The sequence below is a fragment of the Paramisgurnus dabryanus genome, chromosome 23, assembly GCF_030506205.2.
Source record: "Paramisgurnus dabryanus chromosome 23, PD_genome_1.1, whole genome shotgun sequence".
Lineage (NCBI taxonomy): Eukaryota > Metazoa > Chordata > Actinopteri > Cypriniformes > Cobitidae > Paramisgurnus > Paramisgurnus dabryanus.
In genome coordinates, this window is record NC_133359.1 from 8883215 (window position 1) to 8900026 (window position 16812).

Consider the following 16812-nt stretch of genomic DNA (forward strand, 5'->3'; position numbering starts at 1 on the left):
AGCTGAGAGTGAGGCTATGGGGTTGGAGGAGGGATGCTGCAAAAAAACTGTCACGGGACAGAGTTGACGGACAGTAATATATAGAGACCTCTCCACATCGAGTGGTTGGATTATGCTGGGTACACACCAAAAGATATTCGGGCTGATTTTGGAAACCCCTCCGAAAATTCTAGCAATGTCCGGATTATCTCGATGGTTCTATGGATTATCTTATGAGATTTTCCCTTGGTGTGAGGTGTGTTAAGATTGTCCGAACCTGATTGGAAGAAAGTCTGAGCCGCCCCGATCATGAATCGTAAATATTAAACATATTTACGATCAGAAATCCTGATGTGTGGGGGAAACCCCGAGGACAAATGCGCAAACGCTCGAGGTTATCATGTGAAACGAAACAATATCCATCAGAAAGCAAGATGATGGAAGACGGAAGCAGTCATGGTGCAGCACAAAGTGAAGTTGATGCAAAGTGAACCCAAACCCTTTTCTTTTATCCTTGTGAAAATCATTCTAAACACTATCACTGAAATTTCTTCCTGCATATCGTCCGCCATGCTTATTATGAAGTCTTGCAAGATTTTGTTAGATTTCCTGTGTTCACAGTCGAGACTCTGGTTGAAAATCTGTGTGTGTGGTGTGCTGTCTTTGACACATCATGGCACACCACACACTATAGGAGCAAAACGGTTAAATGTAGGATTTTTTTTACCTTTTTTTGTGGTCGATCACATTTTGAAAATCACATTTTTTGGTGTACCCAGCATAACATGACCATGCACCTACCAAACGTTGTTAAATAAACTTAATTTGTTTTTTTAACCAGGAAAATAAGAAAAGAGGTTCTGAAATAAAAGTAATATTTAATTAGTATTAAAGATCATTTTCATTTCACAAAAAAACCCATGTCAAACAATTTTCAGCACATGCAAAGTGATGCACAGATACTTCCGCACAACCTGCATCCCTTTATTTCTTAAAGGATCGAAACTGAACATCTCCAACATTTTCAAGCTTAAAATAAACATAAAAAATGAGCTAGTGGACCCTTCAGACAAATCGTTTTCACATTAGTGAGGTGATAGCTGTGTTGAACTCCTGCTATGCGACACATTGTAATCGCAAAATCAAATATTTCAAGTTTTGGTTTTTGGAAACACCCCCACATCAATACAGACCAATACAGTGGACTCAAAAACAAGCAAAGCGTTTAAAAAAAGAATGGTTTTGAGTTTAACAGAAATACATAGTCAGCATTGGTGATACAAAAGACAGCTGTGCCCGATGCAGAAATGTGACGGCTGTAATTATTTCAACTGATGGAAAAACACACGGCGAGAAAATATCTGATTTGCAATTGTAAAGCGTTTTGTTCAGTCAATTTGAGTCAGCTGGAATCATTTCTCATTTCTGTTAATAAACCTTGCACTGATGACACCGGGACTAATAAAGAAAAGTCAACAAGACGTAAGCAGCAATTCGGTTTGTACTGAAGAAATCATGAGTGGATACATAAGACAGTACGCATTTGAATGTCCATTAACTGATCAGAGATCAGTAGGGGTGTTGTACTGATCTGAAGGTAGTACAGTAAGTCTTAAAGCTTGGACTGACTCGCTGAGACTGACTTTTCTTGATCGTTGTGCTCCGTGTAGAACAGGATGTATGCCTTGGCTTTTAGCACGGCCTCCTCGCTGACCGTAGTGACCGTGCCGTCGTTGAAGTGATACCACTGGCCCTCGTGCCGACCGTAGGCCGTGTAATGACCGGACCCGATTCTACGGATGCAGACATGAGAAAATAAAACAGCATGTAATATTGCATAATCTGTAAAGTTATGTGATCATCAGTGCTTCTGATAAACTATCTCCCCCTAGTGGATAATATGGGAAGTAAACTCCTGCCTGATATTTGAAATAATTTTACACAAGAGTTCTCCCTGATTGAAATTAATTCGTTTTTGTTGTCGGTAGGTTGATAAACAGTGTTGTGTTGTTATCACAAAAGGGAAGCGACTTTACTCACCCAGATCCATGATGCACCACTACAGCAGCAAGATTGTACAGGCATCTCTCAGGCAAGCTATTTTCAGGCTGGGCATAAAACATGAAAAGGTTGGATACAAGTTTATCAAATGTATAAATAAAAAAACAACATATGATGATATGACTCTTACCTCTAACAAGTAGCTTTTCATGTCAAGGCCTCGCATTGGAAACTCTACATAGGTGTCAATCTTATTCCTCAGAAATGCTGTCCAGTGAAACCTCTTCAGATGCAAACACAACACCTGAATAGTGCAGAAATCACATAATATAGTCATTTCAAACCCTTTGTGTATCCATTTCTCTATTTGATCGTACTATTTCTTCACTTATGTCACCTTGGGTAGTTTCTGGACCCAGAACTTCTTGGTGGACTTTTGTCTCTTTTTGCATTTGTGACACATGTAGAGCTCCGTCTCATCAAGTTCCTCCAGGTCTGTGAAACTACGCAGGCAATCTATAGAGACGGCACACATGTTAATGTTAGAAAAATCAAGACGTAATTCCGCAATTTTCTAGAAAAGAGCGACGTAATGATTCCTCCAAATTCTTAATGATTTCTCAGGGAACTATTTCTTTAACCAGAGGTCTTACCTTTTAAAGTGCATACTGGCCGTGGCTCTTGGTCCTTTGTGGTTTTGATTCTGAATTGGCTTGGAATGTCCAAAGAAAGATCTGGAAGAAGAAAGGATTTAGCGTAACTATGGCAACATATGCCAGCAAAGCTTTGCGGGTTAAACTGACCGACCGAGTTGACGACTCACCTAGGAATGGGTCGAATTTTCTAGACTCCGTCCCACATATCAAGCAGTTCACCTCATTCTGTAGGATACCACCAAACACAGACGTAACGATAGTAGAGGTCCCATTTCTAAAGAAAAAAATTTAAAATAAACCATGATGCCAATGATGTTTTACAGCCCGGATGAAGTTGTATGCCATGCAAAACCATGCACCATAATTAAATTATCCCACATAAGTACAGTTCCCGACAACCTGGATTGTGTAAGAGCAAGTCTAGCCCATCTATTCAAAGCAGGATTTGCTCTACCATTATGTTCAACACAATCCACTGAGCATGACACAACACTGCAAACCCCAGCAGATCTACTTGGGTCACCCCGAGTTCGGTCACAGGAGGCTTCCTCACTTGCCGTTTGTTGTCTGCACCCAGCAAGCAATTTTGGCTAAAACAAGGCAAATTTTGGGCTTTCATTGAAAGTCTTATAAGTCAGAACATGTCAAAGAAAAAAAATTTGACTTTGCGTACATGATTGAAAATATCTTGCAAGTCATTTTGGCAAAACTGGCATGTAACCAAATTCAAGGCTATTTAGGGTAGAAGTGGGTTAGTCATAACCGGACTATATTGGGTCTATAGATGTTGTTTCACCGTCTTGGTTATTGCTTGCTGAGCAGCTATTAATTCATAAACAACAGGGAAGCTCTGCCTGTAGCAGCAGGGAAGTGTGGGAACACTCATCTCCGTGTCGAAAAGACGGTTGCCTCTCCGTGGCATAAACAGTTACCTTCATCACTGCTGCTCATGTACTTGCTAAGCTAGCAGGGGAGATATATAAAAAGAGGTAACATGCTGAGATAGCTTTACCTTCATTTAAAAATTTGCCCCTAACCATCTGTATGCCAACAGGATTAGTTAAAAAATGTATTTATTAAAAGATTCATAGTAGGACTGTGCAATCAAGGTAAAACAATTATTGTCAGACAAATATTTTAGAGCAGACCATTTTTCTAAATTTCCCGAAGTTTTAAGTGTAGCTCTAGCGAACGCATAAATGATAAACAATTGCATTCAGAGCGATGCCATACATGCAGCAGTTGCTCTCAGTGGGATGTTTGGATCGGTCCGAAGGCACGGCATGACTGTGCGACCCGTTCTTGCTTCCCTGCATCTCTCTGTGGAGATGGTCCAGAAGGTAACGCAGGAATTCATGAGCATCCTGCTGCTGATATCCCCTGCAATACACATTTAATTAAATTTAGGCTCATGAGTTATATATCAGGACAGCAATAAATACAATTAGTTTATTGTAGAGCACATAAACAAACCTATTTACTTCATGGCTACAGAAATCAAAAGATTAACCGTGAACAATCGCATACAAAATAAAAGTTTGTGTTTGCATAATATATTTGTGTGTGTATTGTGTGTAATTATTATATATATTATATATATATATATATTATATTATATATATATATATTAGGGCTGTCACTTTTTATTCGATATTCGAATATGCATTCGAACATGACGTGAAATATCCGTATTCGAACTATAAATAAACCATCCGGTTTTTTAAATGCCATGTGTAGCGCATTTTTTACAGTAACACCTCGTAATAGGAAGGAGGCTGAGACCGACGACGGCAACTGTGCGCAAGAGAGGGAATCAAATGGGACCAAAATGAACCTCATGTGCATGTCAAGATAGAATTATAGTCTGTATATAAAATGACATATTGTTTATAGTGTTAAATATTATAGCAGAATAAAAAGCTTGTGTTAATACGTTCAAAATTTTTACAACGCAATGTAAACTTTATATTAAACAACAGCATTTGTCTTGTAAACGGATGTGAAATGATCATGTGCTCACTGTTGCGCGTCACATTGACGACAAGTGAGATCTGCTTAAAGCGGTAAGTTTAATTTCATCTCAAGTATCAAAGGGTTTGTGCTCTCTATCATTGAAAACGGGCAAGCAAACAGCACGCGCAGGGTTAATGTACTTGTGAATGACGGCTCACAAACGCGCGGGATAGGCTATGTATGTATGTGTGCTTGTTGTCAATGACAGTTCTGGTCACAAACATGCTCAAGCGCGGGATATGTGTGCTTGTCAATGACGGGCATTAAATCCGCAGAATTCCGCGGAGTTTTCTGCCGAAATCTGCAGGCGCGAATTCCGTTTGCGTCTGCCTATACTCCTGCTGCTATTTAAGTTGTCATGTTATTGACTGTTCTGAATCATTTTTTATATATATAAGTTTGTTATTCATAAGTTGATAACCTGCTGTTTCAAACATTAAGTAAAAAAGTAATCCAGACAACCCTGTGTATGACTGTCACTGTTAATAATTTTGTGATTGAATCTCCATTACGGTGGGTTTTTGATGCGCGTGGGGGGGGGGGCGGCGCCTAGATATTCGAATATATTCGGATACATTGCCTGATATTCGAAATCCGTTCGAATTTGATTTTTCTCAAAAGTGACAGCCCTAATATATAATATATATATATATATATATATATATATATATATATACACATGTATGTATGTATGTATGTATGTATGTATGTATGTATGTATATATATAAATAAATATACACACACATGAATAAATGTAAGAAGACTTGTATTTATTTATAGTAGGGCTGGGCAAAAAAATTTAGATTTTTCGATTTTTTTTTACCTGGTCGATTAAAAATAGATTCTCAAAGGCCACTAATCGATTTTTTTTTTTTAAATAACCTGATCCCGTTTGATCATGGAATGCGACTGTTTTGAATTTTTATAGCATACATTTTTCATCTTGCATCAAAATTTTATTGTATTTAACATAATTGTATGCATTTGAAAATTAGAGATGGGTTCTGTTTTAATGTACCCAAGTGTACCTAAAATAAAAAAAAGTTTAATATACAGGTTGGTGACTCTTAATTTCTTTTTATTAATTACCCACTTGTAAACTTATGTTCACTGTTTTTTAATATAAATAAAGTATTTGTATTAAATCTATATTCATCGAGTTGAATCGGGTGTTAAGTATAAAAATCGATCCGAGAATTGGAATGGAACTGATAGCTTATGAATCAAAAAAAAAAAATATATATATATATATATATATATATATATATATATATATATATATATATATATATATATATATATATATATATATATATGCACAGAACTGTATATTATGCAAACTTTTATTTTTTATATGCGATCAATCACGATTAATCTTTTGACAGCCCTACACTACGGTACATCAGACAAAGAAAAATAGACAATTTCGTACAATATTTACAAAACTTTGTGGAACACAATTAAAAAATTTCAGGAAAAAATATGCAACAAACTTGTATAATTATGAGATACCTGAAACTTGGCATTATTTTCCAGATAACATAAAAGAGAGCGTCTGGGCTGAAAGCAGTCTGACTCCCCTGCCAAAGTGAACAGAGTGTTTTTCTGAACTCCTCGACCAGAGATCTGTAAAATACCAAAAATAACTGCATTTTAATGAGCCCTGATTTAGATTTCAGACTTCATCAACAAACACTAACAAGGAAAAACCAAATAAGAATTTCAAAGGTATTAGAAAGAGAAGATAAAAGTGTTTCATTAGTCACCAGTATGTGATTGTAAAGTCAAAGTTGTTGTCAGGAATCTGTGACTTCATTCCTAAAATTTCTATTATATAAAGGACACCATTTGAACCCAAGCACCCCCCTCCCTTTTTGCCATCCAGTGAAGAGGACCTTACACACTGCTGTCCCCTTGACTTCGGGTGTGGTACATTCTCCTCCCTGCCGTCTTGCCGCTTCGTAAGGCCACTGAGGGCAGCTCCTTAAAATAACAGCTGAACACTTGGATGTTACTAGAGAGAATGAGAAACAAAAACCAGCTTTTAACCACATGAGGATGCTAATGTTAATCTAAAATTGACCTTTTAGTATATCTTTCCCAATGCAAAAATCAACAATATGGCAAAATACTACAAAAATCCCACCAATACTTTTCTTTCCATGAATTAAAAGTGTGCAAATGGAAAGGGATTTGAATTTTTCAATACAGGCCATAAAACATTGAGTCTAGGCCACAGATGCTTTACATTGCTGCTATAAAAGCACAATAAAGATAACCTGCACCAGCGTTTTCACAAGCAGTTGTTAGTTTGTACTTTTTGTTAGTTTGGAGCCTTTTTAGTGAACTCTTCCTTTAACAAGATCACTTTCTGGCGAAACAGCTGCCAAAACAATTTGCTGTTCAACAACCTCTGGAACCCAACGCGCAAAATGTCAGTGAAATGAATGCTTCCTCTGACTAGTTCATAATAACAGTGGCTGTACGGTGGATGTGATATCTGGCATGAGCTACTGGCTGTGGTTGATGCGTCAGCCCGGCCAGTTTAAGGTTGGCTGCGGTGAGCAGGCAGACGGCCTAATCCATCCGCTGGCTGCTCACCAACGTCTACTCCAGCCAGCTCGCTAGCCACAGAGACACCGCCGTCTACCGGCGCATCTCGGAGGCTCCGAGAAAAAACAGGGCGGCGTTCCGACCACAAGCAGCCAGGCCACACGCACACCCCTCTGGGCTACACATCGACGGCTGCCCTTAGCTCTGGGTCAGATGGGTTGCTCTTACCTTAGAGACTGGAGAATGGCGTTCATAAAGCAGGTGTTGCCCAGGTTACGCAGGCCCGTGGCACACAATGCTGGAGTGCCTTCCTGTTGGGTATTATTTAGAGAGATCAATTATGGCATCAGGACACAATTTGACAAATGATGCATGTAGACTAGTGAATTAAAAAGTGAATGCATCCACTTTGCAAATTAAAGAGCTTACTGTCAACTATTTACTATGATTTACAAACTAAAATGTAAGATGGTATAGCTTTATAGTCTTTCAGACAGTCACTCCAGAAAAACGCTATTATGCGATGGCACGACTCAATGTATAATCAGCCAAAGTCCGCATATTTATGCTGGGGAAGCATTTTTTAATACGCCGCACTTTCGCCGTCAGATTTCTGCTTGCAAAATATGCATGGCTTGCATGATTTCATAATCATAGCATTTTTGTAGCAAAAAGTCATATATATCTTAGCAGAATGTTGAAAAATGTTGCATTTACTTCACACATGCGGGATGTCACAGGAATGTTAGGAAGTGACGTAATTACATGACGTGAACATTAGGGCTGGGTATTGATTCAGAACTATTCGATTTCGATTCTCTGTATTATTTTCGATTCCGGTTCTCGGGTCGGTTTTTATACTCAATTCTCGGTTTAACTCATTGAATATAGATTTAATACAAATACTATATTTATAAAAAGAACAGTGAACATAAAATTACAAATGGTTAATTAATAAAAAGAAATTAAGAGCCACAAACCTGTATATTAAACTCTTTTATTTTAGGTACACTTGGGTACATTAAAACAGAACCCATCTCTAATTTTCAAATGCATACAATTATGTTAAATACAAAACAATTTTGATGCAAGATGAAAAATGTATACTGAAAAGTCAGAACAGTCACATTCTTTGAAAAAAAATATGAAAAAAAAATCGATTGGTGGCCTTTGAGAATCGATTTTGAATCGACCACATAAAAAAAAAAGAGCGATTAATCGAAAAAACGATGAATAGCTTACTGAGCAACAATGAATAGCTCACGCAGTTTTTGCAAGTTCCCGCAATTTCATTGCATAAATATCCCGTATATTCCATTGCATTTTTTAAGAAAATGTGCCGCAAGATCAAGAATTTTTGTCCGCAACAATCACAAAAAAAAACTGTTTTTCTGGAAGGACTGTTCAGAAACATAATGCAGAAGGTCTATGATTACATGTGACCCTGGACCACAAAACCAGTCATCATACGTCATCCGAAAGCTGGGTATAAAAAATAAGCTTTCCATTGATGTATCATTTGTTAGGATAGGGAAAAATCTAAATATGAAGAAAATCGCCTTTAAAGTCCAAATGCAGTCCTTTGCAACACATATAACTAAAGATAAATACATTTGTTATACATTTATGGTAGGAAATTTACAAAATATCTTCATGGAACATGATCTTCATGTTCATGTTAATATCCTAATGATTTTTGCATAATTTTTATTTTATTTTGACCCATACAATGTTGTGTTGGCTATTGCTACAAATGTACCTGTGTGATGGTGAGATATTGTATGTGGATGGTCATATTGGGCTTTTCTGAACCATGTTTAAAGGACAAGTTTTTTTTGTGTGAGCATACCAGTGAACACCCCTGACCACTCGGTGAGTTTCACGTCTTTGTAAACGAAAGTTTAATGCATTTTAGGAAGGATTGTTTCAGTGCACCATTAAACCCATTGTAAAGGTGGGAGGTGAAATACAAACACCCAAAAATTCTCGGGGCAGCCGCATATGTCGAAATTTCATTCAAAACCATTCTATTTCACCATAAACAATTTGAAAACAGGGCTTTAAGTGTAAAATACCGAACTTGTCCTTTAAGCAAACTGGGAGTTTATAAAAATTTTATCTTACTCCATCTTTCTTCACCTTGCTGTCAGGAGAGGAACTGTCTGAAAGTTTTCGCTTCCTTTGTCTCTCGGTATTAGACACAGAGCTGAACAAAGTAAAAATAAATAATTTTAAAAACACATTGATGTATTTGTGTGACCAATGTAGCACAAACCAGCTTATATTAGGCCACTGATATGGCCGAAGCAAATGATTTTAAAATTATTTTCGATGTGTGCCACAAAAAAACATAAGAGACTGCAGCTAATAATTTTGGTGGCCTTGTGAGCATTAACACTTTAAATGAAATGTGTAACCTCCAAGCTGGTTTCCTATTGCCTTTATATTTTATCATGACTTAGACCTACTTTTCCAAATTCTGAAGATGCTCTCTGACCTTCTGCACGTGCCCCAGTTTTGTGTCGTTCACCACAAATTCATCACATCTGTAACTGCAGATAAACAGCACGCATGAAGGTCAACAAGAATGTTTGCTATTTAGGTCTGCCTCTTTGAGACGGCTCTCTGTGTACTAGTGTCAGTTTTATGAGAATTTTTTTTAATTCAACCAACCAGAATGTGCTATAACTGTTACAGTCCATGCACACGGAGTGCTGCTGACATTTTTCTCGCTCTGGCTTCCTCTGACCGCCACCTGGAGTCTGAATGTCCTCGAAATGCTTTTTCGCGTGGCCATTAACATACCTGCCGGATGACAAACATAGCCCTTTAATCATAATGTTATGTTGATGACAGATGGAAAAATACTTTGCTTAGGATAAACAAATTAAATGTAATTGTTCATAACATCAAAACAAGCTAGAGTTTACTTCGAATATTTTCAATATAAATCATAAAAAAGCAATGAGACCACACACCGAAAATATAAACACTCACCTTCCACAATGCACGTTCAAACACGTCAGGCAAACCCACGGGCTTTTGTTTGATCTGCAAACTACAAAACATCGAAATGCATGCGATTAACATCCACAATAGGTTGCAGTCTACTTTGGCACGGCTAAAAGGTTTACAAATGAATATAACCAGAACCACATGGCCAAAATATGTCACTTACTGCATGAAACACTGTTTGATAAACACTGTGAAGAGATAAGCAGCATGTTAACCTCAAGTGAATCTGTTTTGAATGTAATCTCTAGCTCGCCCGCTGGGAAAGTGGGCTTTGTTCTAATTGCCTTGATCACCTTCACTAAGCTCACATCAAGCATCTGAATTAGCCGTTGCTAGGGAACGGTCAATTCTGGTGAATGCTGTTCTGTGCACGACCCGGCAAATGTGGAAAAAGTCAATAGACCCGAGCTCTTTATAACTGCTGACTGCCAGCACGCTTATTAAGAAAGCTCCATTTAAAATGTATTGCTGTGATATTGTAAGATGTTTTATATTATGTGGGTTACACAAAAGAAAGTCAGAGGTGATGGTAAAACAAAAGTCTGCTGTTAGTAGAAAGAAAACTCCTGATTCTTTTGTTAAAATTAGACTACTTTCAAATTACAATTAAAAGAATATCTACAAATTATTGCACAGACGACTTACATTAAATTTACGGATTTAACAGACGCTTTTCTCCTAAGCTAGTCAAGCGACACACATTGGGTGCGTTTACATGCAAACAAATAATCTGTTTGTAATCTTATTGATGGCTTAGTCAGATTGAGGTCGTTTGAATCGTTCGATCGTAATGAAAGGGGTGGTGATTGTGAAGTCCGATCTGTGATCCGATCATCAGGAGAAACGTACGCATTGGGGATGTTAACGATCTTCGATTAATTGTCGATAAGAATTAAATCGATAAAACTTAACGATTGTCGAAAGAGCAAGCACGTGTGTGCGGCGCCTGCGCAAAGCACATACACAGCCGGTAAAAAAATTAAACAAGCACGAAGAAGTTAAACTAGCCATGATCACAACGATGCTCTATCCCAAACACACACCTGGGCTTTATAACCTCATTCGAGACGAGGCTGGCTGCTAACGCAACGAAATGGCATCCGCAGTGGATCTGAGAGGGTCCGATGCCGAAAATATAAACACAGTTAGGATACTGAAAGCAAAGACCCTCTTCAGGGAAGCCTGCAAGATTAGCATAGCAACACTGCTATACACAGGAAAGGAGACTAGAAGCCGTTTTTAAAGAACAGATTAAAATGTAATCTTAAATTCTGGCAAGAAACTGTTAAATGTAAACTGTAACTGACTGTTGTTACACTCTGAACGCCCGCAACATATATCATTGATCATCATTATTGCTACACGCTAAACACTGTTGCGGGTTTTCTTCATAATATAAGCATCTTCTGAGGTCTAAGCTGAGGTGACAACGGGAAAAGTGCTCTTCGTGTGCTTCTTGGATATAATTACAAACGGTGTATCAACGACTCGGAAAGCAAAGTGAACAACTAGAAAACTAACACTTGATGATAATGAAACTTTTATTTTGTCATGGACGCACGGACTTTCATCCGACTGTGCGGAGTGCCCATATGAGGCGGCGTTATACTGTGTCTATTAGTCATTATATTTCATTACGAGATTCAATTGATGTTTTTTATCAAAACATCAACTACATTCACTCATTTCACAATCCCACTAGCATGTTATTTAGACAAAATAAAATCTTTTAATTCGCGTGAGGAAGCTGGCATTTTTACGCACACATTTATGTCATTGGCTATATGCCACTGCTGTAAAGGCTTATTGCACTATTACTGTTAACGATTATTCGATGATTGATCGTTAAGTTAAATGATCATCGAATACGGGAAATTGCATAATCTGACATCCCTAGTACGCATGTAAACACATGAATTGTTTTATTTTCTCAATCGGATGCAAAAAAAAAACTTTTGATAGGGGTCAGTGATGCGCGGGTCAAAGTATAAAAATCCCGCACCCGACCGACATTTTCAACTAACCCACCTGCAACTCAAACCGCAAAAAAAAAAAAAAATAAGCGACCTGTTTCCTGGCTCGCATTTTTTAAAAGAAGTAATTGTTTAAAATAGTTATTTGGCATCTTTATTTCAAACGACCCGACCGACTGCGACCCGAATATCATTAAAAATATTTTTGGATGACTCAGAACCGCGGTTGACCGCAGGCACCCGCTCATTTTGGATCAACCCGCGCATCACTGATAGGGGTGTAACGATACATTGTGCAAGCTTGCTATGCTTCTCATTTTATTATGTTGAAATGCCTCTACATCCGAAAGCCATGTCGCAACCTGCAATCGAATTAAATTCAGTCGGACTTACACAATTTTCTGCATGTAAACATAGCAAGTGCATTACAAGTAGGAGTGGGCGATAAATGGCCTGCAATTCTCATGTGTATCTCATTAATAAAGCCGGTTTCGTGATTAGTAATAAATCGGCATCACCTGCTTTCAGATGTAGTGGCATTTACTACACAGAGCAGTATTTTCACCGAGAAGCTAGGCAAAATCGCATACATTATCAGAGACGATTTGTCCATTTGTCTATAGCTGTGTCCCAATTCGAAGGCTGCGACCTTCTAAAGACAGATTTTAAGACGGATTGCTTTACAGCAGCGCGACTTGAGGCTAGTAAGGCCGTCCCAATTCGAAGGATGCTTAGAATGAAGCTTCAAAATGCGTCCTTATTTCTCTGCGTTGTTAAGGATAGAACGAATGGATCCTTAAAAGCCGTTGATATCCCAAGATTCATTGCGCTCCTACAATGGCTGCATATAGCGGCTGGATTTTCTAAAATAAACAATTAAAACCTTTATTAAATAAAAGTGTGTATTTATCAGAAAACATTTTTCTTGTCACTGTTTTAGTATTAAAAGTTATGTTTTGTGTTAATTTTATTCTGTTTATGTTGCATATATTTCTAAGGTTGATTAATTTGATACAATGCTGAATAGTTTAATCCAGTGGTTCTTAACGTTATTCCTGGAGGCCCACTGCTCTGCACATTTTGTATGTCTCTTTTATCTGACAGCCTCAGTTCAGTTCATTGAGATCTCTTCTAATGAGCTGATGATTTGAATCAGGTGTGTTAAATACCTTTAATAACTGGTTGGACCACATTTAAAACGAAGTTAATTTATAGAAATAAAATGCAGTGGTAAGGACAGAGCAGTTTAAGTATGTCACTGACTTTTGCGTTCGCGGGGATGGTAGGCTGGGCGAAGGTACTCGCAGGCTCCGCGGCCGCCTCTCTATGATGCCTGGGTGTTGGCTGGGTTTGTCGCGACAGCCTCTCACCGGTTAGATCACTTGCCCACCCCGACACCGTCTTTCACCGTCGTTTTGATATTTTCTTGTAATTAAATCATCTAGTTTCGTTAGAGAGAGCAAACACTTACAACTGAATGTGTCTGATTTCTGAAGCGGAGCTGAACGCGCATCACGTCACAGAGAAGCCGCAGGTGTCAGATTTCATTTATTTCTGTCAGAGTTTGCGAGGCGAGCTGAATGACCAGATGATAGCAGAAGCCGCATGCTTACTCGTTTTTGTTATAATGTACATATATGATGTTTAATATAAGCGAGATCGTTTTGTTGTATTTTTTATCAAGAAAAATAATAAACCCATCATTTAAGCAGCGCTTTATGGAGGAGTAGCCGGTTGCACTACTTGGAACTGGCGAGTTCTGCGAGAATGACCTGCCCACATTGACTCAAGCACTTAATTAAACCAGCTGTTGCACTCGCATTGCACGCAAATTCATACGCTATTTAACGCAGCTTACGCAAGCGCTGCATTTAAACAGTTGCGTAATTCAAAAGTGAAAGTAAAATGCGCACGTCTGCATGCATTAACAGGTGGGAAAATTCTGTCACCTGATGCCACTTAACCGAGCAAAATGTTTCACTCGGTTAAAATTTTTTTACGGTTAATCGGTTAACCATAAAACACCCCTAATTTTAAACGATAATACTAACCGTCAGGACATTTTATCATGGTTAATCGTGAAACCAGTAACCGCCCCATCCCTACATCAACGTTTCATATTTTCTAAAAAAAAAAAAAATCTATATATATATTTTTCTGATTGCATTTTTTTTTTAATAAGTCAGAAACATCTCCGCTGTGTCCTGCTGACAGGCGGGCACATGCAACAGGTGCCGCAAATTATGGATCCTCCAAAGGTTAGACTGTCTCATTTCAAAAGACAGAGTGCTCTACTTTTAAGGTTGCATGCTTAGAAGGTTGCAGCCCCTGAATTAGGACACAGGTTGTGTAGTAAATGCTGCTCCATTTGAAAGCAGGTGATGGCCATTTACTACTAATCATGAAACTGGCTTTACTGATGGGATACGCAAGAGAATCACAGGCCATTTATTGCCCACCCCTAATTACAAGGTACACATTTGTGACTCTTGTGAAATCCAGGATAAAATTTCAATCTGATTTTGAGAAAGTTTAATTTCAATCACTGCCATTGGCCTTAATCAGTCAATATTAAATATATCAAGGTTATTTTTCACCAAATGTTCTTTACATTATGTAGTATGATTTCATGTAGAAAACAATAAATCACTAAAAATGACTTTTGCTGGGTTCACTTTTCATAAACTGGGTCACAATTTATTTTATCACTATGCGAGTTCAAACTAATGATCTTTTGCACTACTAAAGCAATGCTCTACTAATTGAGCTACAGAAACACCATGATAAATGTTTTTTCTCTTAAACTTAAAGCTTCTGTTCCCAAAAGACATGTTTTGTAAGTATGAAATGTGTTAAACAAGATATATGGGGCTGTTCTGATGTTCTGTGGGTGTGCTGAGGGGCCACCGGGTGTCACACCCTGAATGTTTGTGTGTCTTTAGTGTAATCTGTCTAATGTCAATGCGACATGCAAGACTGTAGTCTTTCCAACAAAACACATATCACCACTAAAAAACATTATTACATATAGGGATGCACTATACAACAGTGAAAAAGTCCCAACCTCATCTTTGCTGATTTTACCTTAAGGCCATAACATAAAAATATTAGTGGCCAAAATTCTCAAGATATGCTGTAGTCTCTGCAATAAACCTTATTTTAATTTTATTTGTTATATTCATAAGTTGTCTGTTTTAAAGAGATGCTGATCATTGCAGAAATGCTGAAGATCAGACTGCAATGCCTCGAGTAACGTGTGCAACCCTTAATGGTTTCCTTACATGTACTTTGGGAACATTTCCTGCAAACCACCGCTTTCTCTCAAGAAGGCACTAATTATTATAAGCTGTTTAAATACTTTCCTACCAACAACAACTCACCAAATATAAACTTAAGGGAGGGAACTGAGCAGATATAGTTTTAAAAAATTCAGGTTTAAATCTGTCCTGTGCACTTCAGTACGGTCGTACGCATTGACAGTAATGTTGTAAAGCCTCCATGACGCACGTTTGCAGACATTATTTCCGGTTTATTATAATATCAATGTCTGACCTAGACTGCAATCACAATATCACTCCATATACAGATTACCGTTAATAAATTACTTTTTCCACATTAGATCAAGTGCTCGACGTAAACAAAAAACATTACAGTACATCACAAGACCAAAAACACAAAGCAGATTAAAAAACATGCCTAACTTAACGTTAGCTAACTAAAACAAATAAGGGCAATAACAAAAAAAAAAGCGAAGTAAACCTCTAACTTACAGTTTAACGTAGCTGTTATTTTAAAACCAACCCATTATTCCCTTAAAAGTGTTTACGTGTAAATAAACAAAAGGTTTGGCGCGTTCACACTCAAATTTGACTGGTATGTGATGTTGAACGAACGTTAATCGATGTGGTGTTTGATATAAGCCCATGTACTGTATATTATAATTATTAAACTGTAATCTTTCATTTTCTTCACGTGTAATGGTAGTAAGTTAGTACGTAAACTACAACAGAAAATATTTAGCTTCACCCGCTGTGAGCAAGACGCACTAGCCGGTTTAGCTAGCTCGAGCCATCTCACAAAAATCTGGCTGTATTATCACAAATTATTAGTGAATAATTATTTAAGTCTTCATATAACTCACCAGTACAGCACCATGACGAAGGGGAACCGTTTGGGAACCGGGTCGGATCCACCGTGACACAGACACTGGAGTTAAGATGTGGACACTCCATGAGTCTGTGCTAAGCTAAAACACTAGCAGCTACTGTACGCCAGTCTGACTGACTTGCGCTGGTTGAAGATAAAAAAAATGTATTTATTATAAATAGCCACCAGAATTAACGTTATTATTTTAGTTTTACAATAGGAAGCTTTTTAAATGCATAACGAAGTGACCGGTGATGTTGTTTATTGTTATGAGGTTTAGTAAGCAGTAATGCATACACATACTCCGTGTCTCAAAACCTACTGAGCTGACTACCTAGAAAGCATTTTAGGCATCATCATTTTCTAGCCTGGTTTCTGAGCCTACAGTTTAAGAAATGTTGTTATGGATTTGTTCTAATGTTAAATATTGTTCTCCCAAGAAGATACTGACGTATTTCATATAAAAAGACATCAT

The 16812-nt window shown here is 37.8% G+C and overlaps 1 protein-coding gene across 2 annotated transcripts; it reads right to left on the reverse strand.

Annotated features, from left to right (window-relative positions):
- Positions 1 to 942: 942 nt before the first annotated feature.
- Positions 943 to 16640, reverse strand: usp3 (ubiquitin specific peptidase 3). Of its 2 annotated transcripts, XM_065292072.2 has the most exons (16): positions 16333 to 16640; positions 10382 to 10406; positions 10201 to 10261; positions 9877 to 10008; positions 9672 to 9755; positions 9328 to 9409; positions 7432 to 7514; positions 6551 to 6664; positions 6163 to 6276; positions 3870 to 4016; positions 2804 to 2910; positions 2634 to 2714; positions 2378 to 2496; positions 2171 to 2284; positions 2020 to 2087; positions 943 to 1772 (listed from the first exon to the last, which is right to left on the reverse strand). In XM_065292072.2, the coding sequence occupies exons 4-16, from the start codon at positions 9903 to 9905 to the stop codon at positions 1592 to 1594; spliced, it is 1323 nt and encodes a 440-aa protein (XP_065148144.1). In that variant the 5' UTR covers positions 9906 to 10008; positions 10201 to 10261; positions 10382 to 10406; positions 16333 to 16640; the 3' UTR covers positions 943 to 1591. The 2 variants fall into 2 exon arrangements, with proteins under 2 accessions (XP_065148144.1, XP_065148142.1); XM_065292070.2 differs by lacking the exon at positions 10382 to 10406.
- Positions 16641 to 16812: the final 172 nt, after the last annotated feature.

What these genes read in the sequence shown, in the direction of transcription:
- usp3 (XM_065292070.2), bottom strand. Translation starts at nt 16,423, where the DNA reads ATGGAGTGTCCACATCTTAACTCCAGTGTCTGTGTCACGGTGGATCCG. An exon ending in GGGTCCAGAAACTACCCAAG is followed by an intron (nt 2,285 to 2,377) that starts GTGACATAAGTG and finishes TGCACTATTCAG; the next exon opens with GTGTTGTGTTTGCATCTGAA. An exon ending in TGAAAAGCTACTTGTTAGAG is followed by an intron (nt 2,088 to 2,170) that starts GTAAGAGTCATA and finishes TTTTATGCCCAG; the next exon opens with CCTGAAAATAGCTTGCCTGA.